Below are 20,873 nucleotides of genomic sequence, written 5' to 3'. Positions count from 1 at the left end.
CAAGGTACCTCAGGGCGATCAGGAGTGCCAGTCTTTTTTTTTTTTTTTAATTTAATTTAATTTTTAATATAATTTATTGTCAAATTGGCTTACATACAACACCCGGTGCTCATCCCAACAAGTGCCCTCCTCGATGCCCATCACCCATTTCCCCCTCTCCCCTACCCACCTCCCCCATCCACCCTCAGTTTGTTCTCTGTATTTAAGAGTCTCTTCTGGTTTGCCTCCCTCCCTCTCTGTAAATTTTTTTTTTCCCTTCCCTTCCCTCATGGTATTCTGTTAAGTTTCTCAAGATCCACATATGAGTAAAAACATATGATATCTGTCCTTCTCTGACTGACTTATTTCACTCAGCATAATACCTTCCAGTTCCATCCACATTGCTGCAAATGGCCAGATTTCATTCTTTCTCATTGCCAAGTAGTATTCCATTGTATATATAAACCACATCTTCTTTAGCCATTCATCAGTTGATGGACATTTAGGCTCTTTCTGTAATTTGGCTATTGTTGAAAGTGCTGCTATAAACATTGGGGTACAAGTGCCCCTATGCACCAGCACTCCTGTATCCCTTGGGTAAATTCCTAGTAGTGCTATTGCTGGGTCATAGGGTAGTTCTCTATTTTTAATTTTTTCAGGAGTGCCAGTCTTAGGTGGTGGGAGATTAAGATATCAAGTAAGTAGTTAGGGCAGGTCTTTAGGGAGAAGAGGAGAGGAAAGCAAAGATTGGAAGGAGAGGGAGTTAGCTAAGTAGATGTCATGGAACAGTTAGAACAAAGGTCCTAAGGCGCTGGATGGTTTATTTTGATGAATGTTTATTCTTCAAGAGTATCTGTCATTGTCACTAATTTTTAAAATTTAATGTTTTCTTTTCCCTATAATTTTGATGTTATTATAATATGCCATTATTGTTTTTTATTCTCTATAAAAGGACATTATAATATATAGGGAAGTTTTGAGTACAGTTGTAAAATTAACAAGCATGAGCCCACCCTCTAACTGAAAAATAGAACCGTCATTACTTGGAAATCCTTGTGTGCCCTAGATACATCCCCCTCACTTCTCCTAGGGATAATCAGTCTCCTGACTTGTTAAATTATAACTAACTTGCTTTTCTTGGTGACTTTACCTTTTATGTATTCCTGAATAATATACCCTTTTTATTATAGGTTAGTATTGTTTTTAAGGTTTGTAAAAATTGTATCTGTTTATGAGACTTACATTTTTACTTAGGTTTCTGAGATTTTGATGTTACTGGAGTTCAGACATTTTCTTTGCTTTGCACTTTCCATTGTATAAACAAAGCACAATTTATTTACCCATTTTCTTGTTGAAAGACATTTAGGTTTTTTCCTCTTCTTTTTTCTTTTATGAATAATGCTGTATATTGTCACATGTACCTCCTGAGGCATATATATTAAGAATTCCTCTAGGGTATTTACCTAACAGTAGAACTCCTGGGTGGTAAATTATATACATGTTCAGCTTTTTAATTTAATCCTGTATTGTTTTTCAAAAATGATTAGACTACCTCAAACAGTAATGGATAATATATAGCTCATATTATTGTACATCCTTTTTTTATTTTGTCTTTCGGGTGAGTATAAAATGGTATCTTATGGCCTTAATTTGCATTTTCTCTGATTGTCAATAAAGCCAAAGATCTTTTCGTGTGTTTATGGGCCCTTTGTGCTTCTTTTTTTGTGACGTTCCTATTCAAATCTCTTACCACTTTCTCTCTTATGTCCAAGAGAAAATGGCATCTGTTTTATTCACTGCAGTATAATCCACCATTTTCATTATTTATTTTTATGCTTTTATGCTTAACTTGTTCCTGATTTGGCCAGCTACGTAAAGCTGGCTTCTTTGTCTTTCTAACGTGTCCTCAAGCTTTGAGCATCTCTTAAAAGAAATTAATAAAAGCTAAGTTTCATCAAATGCTTTTCTAAAGTGTCTGTCTAGATGATCCTGTGTATATTTCCCTTTAATATGTTACTGTGGTAAATTATATTAATTGATATTATACAGCAAGAAACCTTGCTTTTATGGACTAAATACAATTTTTATATATTACTGGATTCATTTTGCTCTTCATGAATTTTTTAAATCTCTTTTTTTTTTTATCTCTTTTTAAATCTCTTCATGAATGGGATTAGACAGTAATTATCCTTTTGTTACACTTGCCTTTTTTCCCCCCCCAAACTGTTTAATATCGTTTTTTTTTGTTTTGTTTTGTTTTTTGTTTTTTGTTTTTACATTGCAGCAAAAATCAGAATAATTGTGTAGGGGCACATGGGTGGCTCAGTCGGTTACATGTCCAACTCTTGATTTCCATTCAGGTCATGATCTCAAGTTCGTGTGATCGAGCCCTATGTCTGTCTCTGCTCTGACAGGGTGGAGCCTGCTTGGGATTCTTTCTCTGACCCTCCCCTGCTCGCTTTGTCTCTCTCTCTCTCAAAATAAATAAACATTTAAAGAAATAATTAGCATTTAGAGTTGGTCAGTCACAGGGTCACACAGGTGACTATGGGTAAGGTGTTTGACTCAATTACAGTTAAAAAAGTACTAACATTACTCAGGTTTATTTGTAGTAGAACCTGTCTTGGGTGAATGGTATATGGTTTATGATGTGACTTACTAACTACGGAACTAGTTTCTTACTGTGAAATACCTTCTTTCGTTATCACTTTACAAGTTCCTAAATCCCTATAGTTATATAAAGGAAAATAAATAATTATTTCCAAACAGAAATTTTTTCCATTTTTTTATTGTGGTAAAATATACATAATGTAACATTCACTATCTTAATCTTTTTAAGTGTACCTGTCAGTGGTATTAAGTATATTCACATTGTTATGCACCCATTACCACCATCTCTCAAACTCTTTTCATCTTTTGAGATAGAATCTCTATACCCATTAAACAATAATTACCTATTCCCCTCCTTCCCCTCCAGCTCCTGGAAACCCCCATTCTGCTTTCTATGTCTATGATTTTAACTGTGCCAGTTATTTTTTTCTTAATGTGTTATTTTACTTAGCATGATGTGTTCAAGATCCATCCATGTTGATGCAAATGGAAGGATTTCCTTTTTTTATGGGTGAATAATTTTTGCATTGTGTATGTGTGTGTGTGTGTGTGTGTGTGTGTGTGTACGCACACATACACATCACAATTTCAATATCTATTTATTCATTGATGCAAACTTAGTTTATTTCCATGTCTTGGCTCTTATGAATAAGGCTGCAGTGAATATGGGAGTACAGTTACCTCTTTGAGATCCTGTTTTCATTTTCTTTCTTTGGGATTGCTGAATCATATGGTAGTTCTGCTTTTAATTTCCTAAGAAACCTCCATACTATCTTCCATAGTGGCTGTACCAATTTACATTCCCACCAACAGAAAACAAGGGTTCCTTTTTTCCATATCCTCTTCAACACTTATCTCTTGTCTTTTTTATAATAGTCATTCTAACAGGTGTAAGGTGATGTTCATTGTGGTTTTGTTTTGCATTTACCTAATGATTAGTGATGTTGAGCAACTTTTATATCTGTGGGCCATTTGTATGTTTTCCTTAGAAAAATGTCTGTTCAGGTCTTCTGCCCATATTTAATCAGATTTTGTGGGCTTTTGGGTTTCTTTGACTATTGAGTTGTAAAAACTTACATATTTTGAATATTAACTCTGCTAGATGGTTTGCAAATATTTTCTCTCATTCTGTAAGTTGCTTCTTCATATTGTTGATCATTTCTTTTGCTATGCAGAAGCTTTTTAGGTTGATATAGTTTCGCTTGTTTATTTTGCTTTTGTTGCCTATGCTTTTGAACCTGTGCAGGACTGTTTGTGTCTCGATGGGTAGCTGCTGTTGAGGTAAGAGCTGAAATGGACTCAAATTAACTCAATTTCCCATTGAAGAGTTCTCCTGGAAGTTGTAACTCTTAATAGACTCCCGAGTTCCAGAACAGTTCCATCAGACAGATTTGGCCAGTGCAGTTGTTATTTAGGTGAGCAGACCTGCTATTCTCCCAGAATGCTCCAGCCACACTTGATGGTTTTTTATATCAGATTTATTCTAGCCCCATAGAGTTTAATTGTAAGTTGTCTCTACCTTTTCTTTCTGTGGTAGATTTTATTTAAGATTGGAAGGAATATCCCCTGAAAGTTTGGTGATATTGCCTATTAAACTATATGGATCTGTTGTTTTCTTTGTGGACAGATTTTAAATTACTGATCTAACTTGTTTCATGATAATAAGACAGTTTAGATTTCTTTCTTGAATAGTTTTTTATAACTTTTGCATTGCTAGGAATTGTCCCATATCATCTAAGTTTTACAGTTCACTAACATAATGGGGCACCTGGGTAGCTCAGTCCGTTAAGCGTCCTACTCTTGGTTTCAGCTCAGGTCATGATCTCATGGTTCATGGGGGCTCCTGCGTCAGCATGGAGCCTGCTTGGAATTCTTTCTGTCCCTCTCTCACTGCTCCTCCCCTGCTTGCACTCGCTTGTGTGCTTTCTCTCTCTCAAAATAAATAAACTTAAAAAAAAAGTTCACTAACATAAGTCATTCACAGTGTTGTCTTATTTTTTTTTTAACCTACTAAAAATACAGATACTCAAAAAAAGACAAATACTAAATAATTCGTAATCTCTATTCTGCACCTTTTAAGTTCTTAATTTTCTTGTTTTTTCAAATTTTCAAATTTTCAAATTTTTTCCCTCAAATTTGAATTCACTGATGTTTTTGAGCAATGAGTTGTTTGTCAAACATTTCCTGGGTTCTAAGGATAGAGCAGTGAAAAAAACAATAAAAAGAAAGAAACCTTCCCTTCTAGAGCTGGTATTCTAATTTTTTTTTTTTTTAATTTTTATTTATTTTTGAGAGAGAGAGAGACAGAGCATGAACAGGGGAGGGGCAGAGAAAGGGAGACACAGAATCCGAAACACGTTCCAGGCTCTGAGCTGTCAGCCCAGAGCCCGATGCGGGGCTTGAACTCACGAGCCATGAGATCATGACCTGAGCCAAAGTCGGATGCTTAACCGACGGAGCCACCCAGGCGCCCCTGGACCTTGTGTTCTAGAGTACAAAGAAAGCAAATATGTAAGATAAACAGTATGTTAATTCCAAAGGTATTAGGAAAAGAAAGCAGACAAAAAATGTGCTGAGTGTGTGCTGGAGGTCAGAATTGAAAAGGGTGCAAAGATAAGGCCTCACTGAGAAGGTTACATAGAGATAGCTGAGGGAGTGGAGGTAGCGTCTGTTAGGTTAAGAGAGACAGCAGGTACGAAAGCTCTGAGATGGGGGTGTCCCCGGTATGTTCCTGCATGTCCAAGATGTGGCTGGATTGGAGTGAGATGGGAAAGGTAATGTGAAATGAAGTTCCAGGTGTTAGTGGGGAAGGCCCTAGAAGTTCTGTAGGTGTTTGTAAGGCCTTTGGCTTTCCCTTAAAGTGACAATCAAAGCTTTTGGAGGGTTTGAGCAGGGAAGTGACCAGACTGGCTGCTGAGGTGGGAATGGATCGCAAATGTCTCTGCAGACCTTTAGGACCTCCTTTTTTAATACTGCCTTAATTTTTTTCTTGAATACCCTTGACATGGCTTTACCTGATTGTTGGTTGTGAATCTGTTTATTCAAAGTGATGTTATTCTGCTAATTTTTGCCAGAATTGATTGGGAAAGTTTAGAGTTAGTCTTAAATTTTAGCACTTATGGGAAAAAGGTATTGTCATAAAATTTTGAGAATTTGGCTCCTTACCCATTTAGTAAGTGTATGTAAATAATGTACCATGAAAAGTTAAGTTCGTTCCAGGAATGTGAGAAAGGTTTGACATTAGAAATTATATTAATATAATTTATCATATCAATATATTTTTAGAAGATCAACAATATGATCATTTCCTGTGATGCTATAAAGGTATTTAATAAAAGTCAATATCTATTTCTTATTTTAAGATCGTAATCAAATGAAAATAGATGGAAATTTCATTGAAATTAAAAAAATTTTTTTAATGTTTATTTATTTTTGACAGAGAGAGACAGAGCATGAGCGGGGGAGGGGCGGAGAGAGAGGGAGACACAGAATCCGAAGCAGGCTCCAGGCTCTGAGCTGTCAGCACAGAGCCCGACACGGGGCTCGAACTCATAAACCGCAAGATCATGACCTGAGCCAAAGTCGGTCGCTCAACCAACTGAGCCACCCAGGCGCCCCTTCATTGAAATTTTAAATATATACATATACTTCAAAAGCTAGTAGCATCACACAAAATGATGCATCAATAGAACTATTCCCATTAATGCCAGAAGCTTGACAGATAATGCCTATTGTCACTTTTATTACTTAATTTTGTTGAAAGAATATCAAACAATACAATTGATTAAAAAATAAGACTTTCAAAAATAAAGGGAAGACAAAGAAATATTATTTGCAGGTGATATGATTTTGAATACCTAAAAAAACCAAAGTTAATAAACTACTACTAGAAATAATAAAAGATTATATTCATTTCTGTATATTTACCATAATTTTTTTATGCAGTCAGAAAACATGATGAAAAAATATTCCTGATAGAATAGCAACAGAAATAATATACTTTGAAGTAAACTTAACATGCTGGATCTATATGAAGAAAATTTTATACTCTGCTAATGAATAAGTATAGGAACACTTAGAGAAATGGAGGCAATGTGGTATTTTTGGATCTAAAGATTCAACAGTTGACAGATTATAGCTATAAATATGTGATATATGTTATTGAATAAAACAGTTCTAATAAAAATGTCAGTTTTGAAACTTAAGCTGATTCTAAAATTCGGATAGAAATTCATATATATGGCTCAAAAAGAAAACTTCTAGAAGAAAACATGGATTATTTTATTTTTAAAGCTTTTCTGATAATGGAAGACCTAAAGGAAATGAATGATAAATTTGATGATCATAAAAATTTGGAAAACAATCATAATACAGAAATGCCACAAAGATAAAAATGAACTGGGAAAAATATTTACAGTATGTTTGTTTGATAAGGAGAGATTTTTTTCATAATATATAAAGAGAGCTCTTAAAGAAAATAGCTGGAAACCCAGTAGAAAAATGGGCAGTAGGAATAAGCAATTCAGACACACAGTAACAAAAACAACAAATAGAAGAAAAGATAGTGCATCTACCCAGTATTAAAAGAATGGAAAAGTGAAATAATGAGGCAACATTTTTCTTATATTAGCTTGTCAAATAGGGGCATCTGGGTGGCTCCATCGGTTGACCGTCTGACTCTTGATTTCGGCTCAGGTCATGATCTCCTGGTTCGTGAGTTTGAGCCCCGAGTTGGGCTCTGCACTGACAGCACGGAGACTGCTTGGGATTCTCTGTCTCCTTCTCTGCCTTTCCCCAGCTTGCATGCACACTCTCTGTCTCTGTCTCTGAATAAATAAACTTAAAAAAAAAAAAAAAAGATCATTCTCTCTGAATAACTTAAAAACTTAAAAAAAAAAAGATTGTCAAACATTTAAAAGAATTGGCAGGAGTGTGTATCAGCAGGAGCTCTCATATCCCATTGATGGAGGGTAAATTGGTACAATATTTTTTATGGCAATAAAAATAAAATAATTTATCTCACGAGTGTTGGACATGTATATAAGATATACACCTAAGGATGCTTATCATAATGGTGTTTGCAACAGGAAAAGCAAAATAGCAGCAAAATAAAGCTGGAAGGTACTTACCTGTTCAGCAGTAGTCCTAGGACTGTTCGGTAAATTATGGAACCACTTTAGAGTGGTGTACTTTTTTCAGTTATTCAATGGAATGAATTAGATTGGTTTGGATTCATGGAAAGCTCTCGGAAACAAAGTCAGAGTAAAGCAAGCAGTAGCATAGCTTATGGGCCAAGTTTCCATTTGTGGTTTTTAAAAAATACAAACTGGAATTTGTACATGTGACTATGTGGAAGGATGCACCGGAAACTGTTGATGGTGGCGATCTTTTGGGTTTTGAAGTGTGGGATAGAACATGAGCTGCTTTCATTGTCTGTTCTCTTGTGAATGGTTTGAATTTCATCATGGGCATGTGCAATTTTAAGAATAAAAATCAGTGTTTTTTATGTGCATTAATTATATTTTTCTTGGATTTTTCCAGATTTCTCTTGCACTTTGTTTTGTTTTGATGTTTGGAAACTCAATGTTATTAACTTCTTATTATGCTTCCTCTTTGGTAATTATTTGGGTAAGTGCCTCTTAAGTATATGGCTGTTTTTGAAACTAATGACTGACCAGTTTTTTTAACCACTGGCTTGGGATTCATGAGTTATTTTCTATAAGAATCACCTGAGGTGTTTTAATGAATTCATCTATATGTGATAGAGTATTCCAGTACTCACTTTTCAAACAGGAAAGAAACAAAAGAGTTGATACTGGAAGACATAGCCCCTTGCCTCATACCTCTACTTTGCCCTTTCTCTTTCCTTGTCTTTTCTGTCACCTAAGTTTTGGTCCCAGGTTTCACTTGAGAAAGGTTTCACGCTTTCTTCTTGTTCTTGTTTCCTCCCCTCTTTGCAGTTTTTATCCTATTCCTACTCCACTCGCTGACCCCCCTTGCCTCCCTGTGGCACTTCGCAGTAGTCTCTCCTGGTTTTGCTGTGATCAGAGGTGTGGGGCCCTGGGTTCTCTTAGTTTTTTTTTTTTTTTTTTTCCTGTTCTATTTGTGTGAAATATTTAGATAGTTTCAGTCAGGTGATGATTCAGTTGTATTTTGCTAAATCACTACTGAGAGCAGGTTTAGATTATTGGGAGACTGTCTGCTAGAATTGGAACAAATGGTGAAAGGTCGTCTAACTCCTTCTGCCACTTTTGGCAGGATGACCTTCTAAATATAAATCTTCCTAAATTTAAGGACTTCCAGAGGTGGGTATGCCTTTTTTATTCATGGATCTCACCATTATAATGTTTAGTGTACCTAAGAGGAAAAATAGTATTCCTGTGTTTAAAAGTGCATGTGCTTTAGCATTAGGCTGCTTTCCTGAAGACAAAAGTGTATTGTACTCTCTTAATTGAAATATATTCTCTTTGAATAATTGTTTAAGTTACTCAGATTATTTTGGCTTTCTTGATTTCTAGAACTCATGAACAAATTGGGAACTTCCTATTTCTTTGCCCCATTTCACAAATAACACTTAAGATCCTTTTCCCCCAGAAATATGCCTCTTCCCACTCTGGACCACGCTACCCTTTTTCAGGTTGTGTGGCTCGAGTATACTTAGTTGCAGGTATAAGTAATTAGCATATGGTGATGCTGCGTTTTCAACAATGACAAAGAAAAATCATTAAGTGAGTTGCTGTAGTTTGAGATTAATGATAGTTCTTACAGTCAGTGAACTCTGTTTCTAATCAGGAAATGTTAACAGTGTACTCCGTTCTATATTTTACATGTGTGCACAGGCAAGTCCTGCTATCACTTATATTAAAGCACATGACTCTTGGTACTTGTATTCAGGTACCAATAAAATCTAACCTAAGTACATTTTACAGGAAACTTCAGTTCAGTCCAGGACCCACAGTGTGTCAGGTTTCCTTTTAGCTGCTTGACACTGAGGTGTGTCTTAGGTATGAATTAAGTGTATTTATGTATTTTTCCTATTTGGGTGTGTATAAAAATAAATGATGCCCACAGTTACAGAATATAGCATATTTATGCATATTCAACTATAAACACTCATTTCCTATTTTTATTTGTAGTTATCACTTTGAAACCTTAATCCTATCACCTGTTGTATTCTCAGATATTCAGAAACTTCTGAAAAGATTTAATTTGGGTTCATGTGTTTATTTATGTTTTGATCTGTAGCCGTACTTTTGCCAAGTTACAAGTGCATTTAGCCCCCTATAGGTAATATACTTTGGGAGTCTATTCATGTCCAGGAGAGAGCAAAGATTTGATAGAGGAGAAGTATTTGGTTGGTCCACTAAAAACTCATTTGTAGTTTATTCTAAGAGTTGATAATATTTAACTTAAGTAAAATTTTATGACTATAAGATACTGTCTAAAATTCTGAAATTATTATATACTTTATATATGTTATTATACTCTATTATATATTATATTGATTCTTAGGTAAATCAGAGATGTAAAATCAGTTGTAGAAATGTATGGTAATTTGTTTTCAATTTTACAAAGTCACTAACTAACCTAATCTACTTTGGATAAAATAGGACTGTTGCTTAAAGTCATTGAACTTGTGGTAATGCTATATGGAACATTGACAATGTGCTGAGTTTTAGATTCTAGAGAGTCTTATTATAAGTGGTTTTTGGTGCTTGAATTTATGTATATAAGTATTAACTGCATGCTATGTTACTTTCTCCATGAAGGGTATACTGGAAATGAAACCACATTTCCTGAAAATGAATGTATCTGAACTTAGTTTATGGGTAAGAATCAATCTATTTGAATGTGTAACTTTTTCCTTCTCTAAAATGTATCTTTGATTTTATGTTTTACTTTTAAGGAAATTATCTATTTTTATCTAATGCAAGATATCTAACAGCTTTATGACATAATTAGGGCTCAATTTTAATGTGCCAAATTGCCGTTTTCATGTGGCAAGTTAAAATTAATATTGGATAAGTGAAGAATTCTAGTTTTACTTATTTTATCACCCATGTTTGTTTCAGGGGAGCAGTGCGTGTGTAGAAACTGTTAGTACAAAGGGAATTTAACTGTAATTCCGTATAAATCTCCTATAATTATTATAATGTTGATAATATTGTATGTATATATTCTTATTTTTGGTGATTTTGGAGTAGCATTCTTTAAGCTGCATTGTTTAGCATATTTTTTCTTGGGTATGGAGCTAGTTATTTCACAGTTGATTAAAGCATTTATATTTTTCTTCCTCCATTATATGCAAGGAATGGCTATCAGAAGCATCAATTTATTTTTGCTTTATTATGTTTTTCTTTTGTAGGTTATCCAAGGATGTTTTTGGTTATTTGGAACTGTCGTACTCAAGTATTTGACATCTAAAATCTTTGGCATTGCAGACGATGTAAGTGCATTTTTGCTTAAACTTGAAAGACTTTAAAAGAATCAGACAGGCTAAGAATGAATTACCTGAGTTATTAAAGTACCACTCTTTAAGCCAGATTCTAATGTGAAGTCTATTTACTTATTTTTTTTTATCTATTTACTATAATAGAAAGTAAATGTGACTCTGTGTATAGTCTCTATTCTCCAATATTAATTTCTTGACACAATTCTGTTATTTTATCCTTCTGTATCATAAAGATTTTAAAATTTTAAAGCAAGAAAGCTCTAGAGTCCTAAGCTCAAATGTTAAGGTCCATATAGTCATTTTTCTCTGGTTTCTTCATAATTCCCCTTGGTAACACATCAGTATGCCATCTTCAGAGCCTCTGAATCTATAGACTGTATTATAGCCTCATTCCTCCCATCCCAGGTTTCCCAGTCAGTGCTTGTGAAAGGTTTATTTATAATTTATACGTAATTTATACCTAAATTATAGGTAATTTATAATTTATACCTAAATTATAGATAATTTAATCCAAGTGAGCCTTATTGAGAAGAGAAGGGTTTTTCTTGTCTGTTCTGTTTTGGTATCTGGGTAGGATGGAAATCTGCTTTATAACTTTAAGGATTCCTCCTTGCATAATTTTGCTTTGCCTATTTTATTTTGGTGTTTTAGTAAACACATTAATTAAAAAAGAAGCAACACAGCAACCAGCAAAAGTAAACCATGTATTTTTTTCTGTAATTTATTTTAACAGGCTGTCTTTCCTCTATCCATAATAGATTAAAGCTGTAGTTTTGACACTGGGTCTTGTGAAGTCCTGAGACTTCTAAGGCGTCTTCCGTGGGCTCCACCTACTTCCCAATCATCCTGGAAGTCCCCCCGCTCCACCCAGTGCAGTTTAGCTTTAATTTCTTACACGTTGGATAATTATATAGGTTTTCATTAGAACAAGGGAATTTTTTGCTTAAAAAAGATTGAACAATTGGGTTGTTCAGTGGATGATCTGCAAGCTGTGGAAAGACTTTTTAAAGTATAAAACTGGAGTCTAAAATTATCATTCAGTACGTATTCATTCATTCAATACGTGCCTGCTTTGTGCCTGGCAGTAGAATGCATCCTAGAGACACAAAACTGAGTAAGACACGGTCTAGTGTGAGGTGGAAACGATTTCTAGCAACTGTGATACAATGTGAGGAAGGCTGTGTTAAAAAAAACAAGTACAGAAAGCTGCAGAAACATAGAGGAGGAGAGGGGAAGCCTCCTGCCTGAAGTCACCTGCGAAGAGGAGAGCTAAAAGGTGATCGAGTCAGTGAGGACGCAGAGAATGAGCAGGAAAGGAAAGAGCCCAAGTCCTGGGTGAACGGAATCTGTTTCCTCCCTGGGAGAAGACAAACCAATTAAGGTATTGATTCAGGTTAAAGTGATGTCGTCATTGCTGTCACAGCCTGATGTTGTAGCAGGACCAAACCACAGTTATTTCCAAATCAGAAGTAATTTAATTGCAACTTTAATATTTCTAGGAATCTGTAACACCGATCAAGGACATCAGCTCATAAATTCTGAATTTTGACATTGGTCAGAGGAAGAGAATGGCAAGGTCCCATAGCTCTCAAGAAGCACTTTCATTCACCCCTTTCTATTAAGATAATTAGACACTCGCCTGTTCTTTAGGAGCCAAGTGAGCCAATTTCTCAGTACATCCTGCTTCTGTCACACTCTTCTTGGTAGAAGCTTGAGCTTGTCTACCAGGGAAGCTCAGTACTCAGTGACACAGTTTTCACTGGGAGCTGGTAACATAGGCACCCTCGGCCTGACACAATTCAAAGTTCCAGACTCCCAGAAGGAATGTAGGTGCTAAGGATAGGCCTGGGTTTGTACAATTTGGGCACAGTGAGCCACTGTTCATTCTCGCTTAGGGTGGAAGGAGCCATCTGAAATCTAAGTTCTCTGATGCCAGCCAGGTGCCAGCTTTGCAAGCAGGGTTTTCAAAAGATAGCAGTCAGGCCTACTATGTTAACTCTCACCTGAACATCAGGTCTGCCCCATCTTTTCCCATCTTCCATGACTTATTGGATCTTCCGTGAATCTGCATACCACTTCCCAGTTGGTGATAGGTTTGTGGAGAGCTTGGGCTCGAGGATCCCTGCCCGTGTGTGCAGCTTTCTAGTCCACCAGGGATGTGAGAACTTTTTTACCTCCTTGCTGGTTTTCTCATTTCCAGAATCTTTTTAAAATTTCTAGGTAGTCTTCCAGTCTGCTGTTCACTGCACAAGTAATGAAATACTAGGCTGGCAAAGCTGTGAGCTTTCACCTTTCATTTCCTGCCATTCCATACTTTTATTAATAGTGTCTCTGGGCATAGGCATTTTGCTGTCTGCCCCCAAACAAGTCAGGACCCTCCAGTAGCAAAGGTTCTGCTTTTCATGCTCAGCCCCAGCCTCGGGGACTATTGGTCCCACCAAGCGTGGTGCTGATCTGATGGCAGATGGGCCAGCCCAGGCAAGAATGCCGCAGACGCCTTCTACGTCCACTCAGAGTTCATCAGCTCTTGTATGAATGAGTGCTTCTCAGTTTGCTTGCCTTGTGGTCAGTTTCTAGAACCTGATATGGTTGTTTTTGGCAGTTTTGTCCAGTTTTATAGTTGTTATTGGGGAAAAGGATTTGTCAACTTCTCTGACATAGGAAGTACTCATTTCCATCGATTCTTAATTGTTCATTCAGTCTTGTGTTTCTCAGATAACCTCACTTGCTCACAATGTAGTATTCTTTCTGTATATTGGATTTGGATTTGGTTGTTAATATTTTTAAGGATTTTTGTCTATATTTATGAGAGAGATTAGTCTGTGGTTTTATTTTCTTACAATGTTTTTTTATCTGGCTTTGGTTTCAAGGTAATGATAGCTTCTCTATTTCAAAGAGAATTTATGTAGAATTGATATTATTTCTTTGCCTACAGTGTATGGTAGAATTTGACAGTGAAGCCTGCAGGGCCTGGACTTTTCTTCATGAGAGAATTTTCTACTACAAATGCATTTTTTTGAGGAAGTTATTGGTGGTTTATGTCTTTAGAGGAATCTTACCCATTTCATATGTGTCATCAAATGGATTGTATTTAAAAAAAAGTTTTTTTATGTTTATTTAATTTTTGAGAGAGAGAGAGACAACAGAATGTGAGTGGGGAGAGGGGCAAAGAGAGAGACACAGAATCTGAAGCAGGCCCCAGGCTCTGAGCTGTCTGCGCAGAGCCTGACTCCAGACTCGAACCCATGAACCATGTGATCATGACCTGAGCTGAAGTCAGACGCTTAACTGACCGAGCCATCCAGGTGCCCCACGATTGTATTTTTTAGAAAAATTATTATAGCCTGGGGCACCTGAGTGGCTCAGTCAGTTAAGCATCTGACTTCAGCTCAGGTCATGACCTCACTGTGAGTTTGAGCCCCGCATCAGGCTCTGTGCTGACAGCTCAGAGCCTGGAGCCTGCTTCAGATTCTGTGTGTGTGTCTCTCTCTCTGCCCCTTTCCCACTCGTGCTCTGTTTCTCTCTCCCTCTCTCTCTCTCTCTCTCTCTCTCAAAAATAATAAATAAAAAAGTTTAAAAAATTAAAAATTTATTACAGGATTCAATTAGTGAAAATTCTAATTAATATTTTTGCATGTATGTGAAATGGTTTTACATTCTTTTATTTATTATTTGGATTCAGAGTCAATATTGTATTAGTCTCCTATAAAGAGCTGTTTTTTGAGGGGTTTTTTTGGGTGTGCTATTTTTCCTGTTTTCTACTTACTGTATTAATATTTTCAAAGTACCACCTTTTTTGAGTCCTCTGGTTTTGTTGAATTTCTCTTTGTCAACAAATTCCGTCATCCTCATTTCTTATTTCTTTGTGCTGTTCTGTTTTTCTAATGCTCGAGGGAAAGTGCTTGGCTCTTTTGTTTTCAACCTCTCTTTCTGATAAATGCATTTAAAGCTATACATTTCCCTGTAAGTAGTACTTTTTGTGTATCTTACAAATTAACTATTTAGTGTTCTTTTTAGCCTGAAGGTTATTAAGTTTTATGCTATTTATGTTAGCTTCTAGCCAAAAGGATTTTTAAAGCCATTTCTAGTTAGCTGTTTTCCAGTTTTATTGCATTTACGATTAGAAAAAAATAATTTGTATTATATCAGTTCTTTAAAATATATTGTGGTATGGTATGTGAACATTTAAAAAAATTTTTACCATGTTCAAGGGTAGCATGTAGTCTCTCTTGTGAAGTTTGTATTCTCTGTGAGCATATTATTATTCAGGTGTTATGTTAACATTTGTTAACCTTCTATTTTAGTGAGAAATATTTATTTTAGTGAGAAATATTTCTATTTTAGTGAGAAATATTTAACATTTCCAATGAACACTGTCAACTTACCTATTTCTTCATCAATTTACCTATTCTTACCTATTTCTTCTTACCTATTTCTACATTCTTTTCAGCTCTTGATACACTTTGAATCTATACTGTTAACTGCACATATGTTCATGATACATATGACCTTGCTTTGCTGTTCATTTTACCAGCATATAAGGTCATTCTGTCTCTTTTCATGTATTTTTTGCTTGAATTCAGCTTTGTGAGATGTTACTATTGCTAACCTAGATTTCTTTGGTCCAGTTTATCTAATATATCTTGTTCTCCTCTTTTATTTTCAACCTTTCTATGTACTTTTGTGTTAAACATGTCTTTTGTAGACAATATATATTTGAATTTTCTTCCTAAAACCTAATTTGAGCATCTATCCTTTAATTTGTGAATTTAAGTTCTTTAAATATATGGCACTTACCATTATATTGGGACATTTCTTCCATTGTATTTCAGTTTCCAACTATTTTACATGCTTTTTAGATTTTTCTCCTTTTCATTGGATAGACAGATTTCTTATGCTGTTTAAGGCACTGTATGTTCTTCCTGTTGATGTCTTAAACTTCTCAGCATGCATTTCCTCTCCAACAAAATAGAGTATTTTGGAATTTTTCAACACATTCCCACCACCCCTTATTTAGTTCCCCTCTCCTCCAATCTTCCTACTTCATTCATGTAGGTATCATTTAGGATTTTAGCTATTGTTTGTTTTACATAATTTCCCCCTTTTCTTTGGTCCTTACTCTTTTAGACAATAATGAATTGAAAATTTAGCCAACGTTTCCTCATTTGTTAAATGCAAATAATCCCACTTTCCTCACATGACTTTTGTGGGAAGCAGATGAGAGGAGGTACGTAAGAGCACTTGGTAACATGTAAAGAATTACACGGGTAAATTGATCGTCATGCAGAAGGTGGATTTTATTGCAAGGCCTGGCCATTTTTTTAAAGTTTATTTATTTATTTTGAGAGAGAGAGAGAGAGAGAGAAAGAGAGCAAAGAGAGAGACAGAATCTCAAGCAGGCTCCAAGCCATCAGCACAGAGCCCCACACGGGGCTTTAACTTACAAATTGTGAGATCATGACCGGAGCTGAAATCAACAGTCTAACCAACCAAGCCACCCAGGCACCCCTTTCAAAGAGTCTTTTCAATCCCCTTTTCAAAAATCAGAATGAATGTTTCCTCCTTTTCTTTCACTCCATTGCGTTTTGTTCCTTATGATTGACAGATGTCTGTATGTGTTACCAAGCCCGCCCTCCCTAGAAGGCTCCAGAAAAGGAGATGGGTAGTGTATTTCATCAGGCTTAGCACACTGAGCAGGGAAAACCTAAGGATGAAAGCTCTGGTATGTTGATGGATCGTGGAAGGCAGGGTGTTGTTGGAGTTACCATTTGTCAGCAAAAGAAGGGAGAACCACGAAGTTGCAGCTCTTTAGCAGAAGCAAGCCTGGCATGGGGACAGCGAGCTCGCCAATGTAGTGAAAGCTATTTCTCAATGCTATTAAGATGAAAATGCACTATTACACCATATGGCGTAATCTAATGGTGCCTCACTTTATTCCTTCCTAGGCTCATATTGGCAACTTATTAACATCAAAATTCTTCAGTTACAAGGATTTTGATACTTTATTGTATACCTGTGCAGCAGAGTTTGACTTTATGGAAAAGGAGGTAAGATGTGATTTCTAGTTTTCCTTCCCCAGGTTCTGGTCCACTCATTTTTCATAAAGGGCGCTCCTGTTATCTCAGACTCTCCTCTGTGCTGTTACCTCACTTGGAAGGAAAAGGAAAGTGATGGTTTACAGGAAGATGTTCCTACTTACATTAGTACAGCACCTTGAAATGTATGGTCTTTTTCTCACTTTGATAATTTGGAAGCATGCATTCAGACTAGCAGTAGTTTTTTGAATGAGTAAACACAGAGGCATTTCAAGATGCCTCTTTTCAGGGACAACATTAATTCAGTGACGCTCCCGAGCTCTTACATTTCCATTCATTCAGTGGTTGTTTGTTGGAATAATCTCATTGCTTTGAAATATCGTTGAGTTTGAGTTTGTTCATTCCAACAGCATTTTTCTTTCTAAAACTGTATTCAGACGTTTAAAAGGAAATCAGACAGTAGTGTGGTGGATTGGGAGATCGAAGTCTGCAGTAGTATTCGATGTTGTTGAACACGCGACTCTCATTTTGTTCTCTCTCATAGCTTACTAGTTTCTAGTAGTGTGCTGCAAAAAGATATTGTGAGGACCAAATGAGATACAGAGGACAGTACTTTGATATTTTAATGATATTTTTTATAAAATATTATTTTGCAGTAATCAGTGAGCTGGTTTGGTTCAACAAACACATATATATGTGTCTTTTTTAACACCATCCATGCGGCCCCAATTTATTATGATAGTTTACTATCTGTGAAACATTTTCCTTCAGAGCTGTGTGTGTGTATATATTACACTGGTCAACGGTACTTTGTTGACACTTTCATTTTCCTCTTGCTCCCCACTGGGTTCCCTCTGTGTCCTGAGTTACACAGACCAGTGGATGATAGTGCCCCACACTGCAAAGTCCTTTCAACCAGACTTTCTGAATTGGGCATGTCCTGAAGATGTCCTCTTTACTCCAGTACCTACCAGTCTTCATTCCCAGGTTCTGGCAAGTTTTGACATATAATGGCTAATAAAAACTGTATGAGTGAATGTATTGAGCCCACTGAAAGAAAGGAAGGAAGAGTATCTGCAAGACATTAAAATACGTATTCACAGCAGCTCAAGACTCCTTCAAGCAAGCGGTAAAGGAAGTAGAAGGTAAACACCAGAAGACATTAGGACTTGGTGGAAGTCCTCTGACATTAGTTAGATACACATGCCGCTGTCACCTGAGAGTAAGAACCATCGGGTAGGTGATAGAAGAAATCGCTTATTGAGGCATAGCCTGGCTTCAGTTAATTTGAAGACAGTAGCAAAGCTGTTTCCAGCCTGCCATTCCTCATCTCCATGGGTGTCTTCACAGGGACCGTGCTGTAGAGACAGAGTACTGTGCCAGCTCGGAGAGTGCATCCATTGTTTGATACATCCATACGGTGGGGAAAAGGGAACAGTTTAACATAATGCATATGAGAATGATTAATAGATTTGTCTGCATGTAACTTAAAACATCTGACATTAAATATTGCAAAAACTAAAAGGCAAATGACTAAGTGGGATGATTTTTGCCATAAATACGACAAGTGAAACTAGGGATTAAGGTAGTGAGTATAGGAGATTGTCCAAATCAAGAAAAAATTTCAGAGGACTTGGGGTGCCTGAGTGGCTCAGTCGGTTAAGCATCTACCTCTTGATTCCAGCTCAGGTCGTGATCTCATGGTTGGTGAGATCGATCCTGCATCAGGCTCTGTGCTGGAGCGTTGAGCACAGAACCTGCTTGGAATTCTCTCTCACCTCTCTCTCTGCCCCTCCACCCGCTCTCAAAATAAATAAATAAACATTAAAAAAAAATTTACCGAGGACTCTTACCCTTCCCCATCACAAAGAATACATCCCCACTCCCACACACCTATGCAGAAATAGGTGAAAGGTGGGAACAGACAACCCATTGGGGAGGAAATGCTGACAACTGATTAAAATGTGAAATTGGTTGTTTCCTTATTATTTGTTTGTTTGCTTGTTTATTTTGAGCGAGGGGGAGAGGCAATGAGAGAGGGAGAGAGAGGATCCCAAGCAGACTCCACACTGCCAGCACAAAGCCCGATCGATGCAGGGCTCAAACTTATAAATCCTGAGATCATGACCTGAGCCAAGATCAAGAGTCAGACACTTAACTGACTGAGCCGCCCAGGCTTTCTTTAAATTGGTTCTTTATTTTCTCTGCATTTTTTAGTTTTTACAATGAGCGTATATAACTTTTATGCTTAGACTAAATCCAACAATTCATAGAAGTATTAAAAGAACTTGTAATTCTGATATTGCACACACATGCTCACCTCTCTCCCTGTGTGGTTGTTTCCCTTGCATTTGTTCTTCTGCATACACTCTGGTGGATCTTTTGGTATTGAGGAAATTGTATGATTTTGTTTCCTTTGTATTAATACTTTCATATATCCACTCCAGTGCCTTCTGTTGGTTTCCTACTGAGAAGTATATTGAACTTAGTTTCTTCTTGCCTGGCCACTACTCCCCCCCATTTCTATTGTAATACTATAATCAGTGACGTTATTTTACTTCCCATGTACTCTCCCCTCTGACCCCTGTTTTAAGAGATCCACTGTATCTGAATTGTCTACACATGTAACCACTCATGCTACTCTGTCACAGTTATATCTGTTATATCTGTGACATCCTTGTCATAGTTCTGTAGGTTGGTGTTTTTAACACTGTGTGTTCTGGCATTGAAGCCTCTCCTGCCATTTCTCTATTGTGTGAAGCTTGCTCTCCAACGGATTCCTCAGGAAGGGCCATAGGAACAGTAATCCCTGAGTTTTTACGTGGTCGAATATTCTATCAGTGGCTTATTTTATAAGTGAAATTCTGGCTAGATTCAAAATCTTTGGCTCATGTATTTTTCCTTGAGTGTCTTTTTAAAAATATTTATTTATTTATTTTGAGAAAAAGAGAGAGAGAGAGAGAGAGAGAGAGAGAGAGAGATACCCAAACAGGCTCCATGCTGTCAGTGGGGAGCCTGACTTGGGGTCTGAACTCATGAACTGTGAGATCATGACCTGACCCAAAATGAAGAGTCAGACGCTTAACTGACTGAACCACCCAAGTGCCCCTAAAAAATACTTTTAAAACAAAGTTTTTGAATGTATTTTTAAAATTGTTTGAATTCTTTGTTAAATTGTTAAATACTTTTAACACAGTTTTGACACATTGCCTTTTTAAGGTAAACACCTGTATTTCACACCTTTTCTTATATTTATCGTTAGTTGTTGATAGCAAATGTCTAAATTTTAAATGATAAAATAGTTTTGGTTATATGATTTTTGCCTAGACATAGGTCTAGACAAAGACATAATGTAAAATTTACAAATTAGAAATAAGTATATTTTAAAATATTAAGTACTATGCACATGCTTGTAAATAGTAAAATAAAACCATAAAAAATCTTTTAATGGGACTTCTAACTGAAGTATGCATTTTGGGTTAATAAATTATCAAAATTACTTTCTAATACAGAATAACAAGTGAGAAAATTGGACTAATGAGAGGGAAAATCAGAAAATACTACTTTGTAAAATTAAAATGTATCAGTGTTTTTAATATGATTAAAGCTAGATTTCTCTTGATAAACATATTTGGGAAAATGTACATTATTTAACTCAATAATATAGTATTATTTTTGTGAAGGTAAATGTTGGTGGTAAGCAAATCAATTGCAATTTAGAAATTTCAAGCCCAGAATTGTTTAAAAGTGTGACTTCAAATGATTGAAATATATATAGGATTGCAGTGTGTAAGGCT

The 20,873-nt window shown here is 36.2% G+C and overlaps 1 protein-coding gene across 6 annotated transcripts in view; it reads left to right on the top strand.

Annotated features, from left to right (window-relative positions):
• DPY19L1 (dpy-19 like C-mannosyltransferase 1) overlaps positions 1 to 20,873 on the top strand; it is a 96,893-nt gene that overhangs the window by 57,315 nt on the left and 18,705 nt on the right. For all 6 annotated transcript variants that reach the window (XM_042969822.1, XM_042969798.1, XM_042969814.1 and 3 more), the window contains 4 exons: positions 8,131 to 8,217; positions 10,359 to 10,418; positions 10,955 to 11,035; positions 16,987 to 17,088. In XM_042969822.1, the coding sequence (XP_042825756.1) occupies positions 8,131 to 8,217; positions 10,359 to 10,418; positions 10,955 to 11,035; positions 16,987 to 17,088 (330 nt within the window). The remainder of the gene's footprint in view (positions 1 to 8,130; positions 8,218 to 10,358; positions 10,419 to 10,954; positions 11,036 to 16,986; positions 17,089 to 20,873) is intronic.

Source organism: Panthera tigris, chromosome A2 (assembly GCF_018350195.1).
Source record: "Panthera tigris isolate Pti1 chromosome A2, P.tigris_Pti1_mat1.1, whole genome shotgun sequence".
NCBI classification, from domain to species: domain Eukaryota; kingdom Metazoa; phylum Chordata; class Mammalia; order Carnivora; family Felidae; genus Panthera; species Panthera tigris.
Note: the sequence above shows the minus strand (reverse complement) of the source record. Positions and strands in the feature narration are given on the sequence as shown.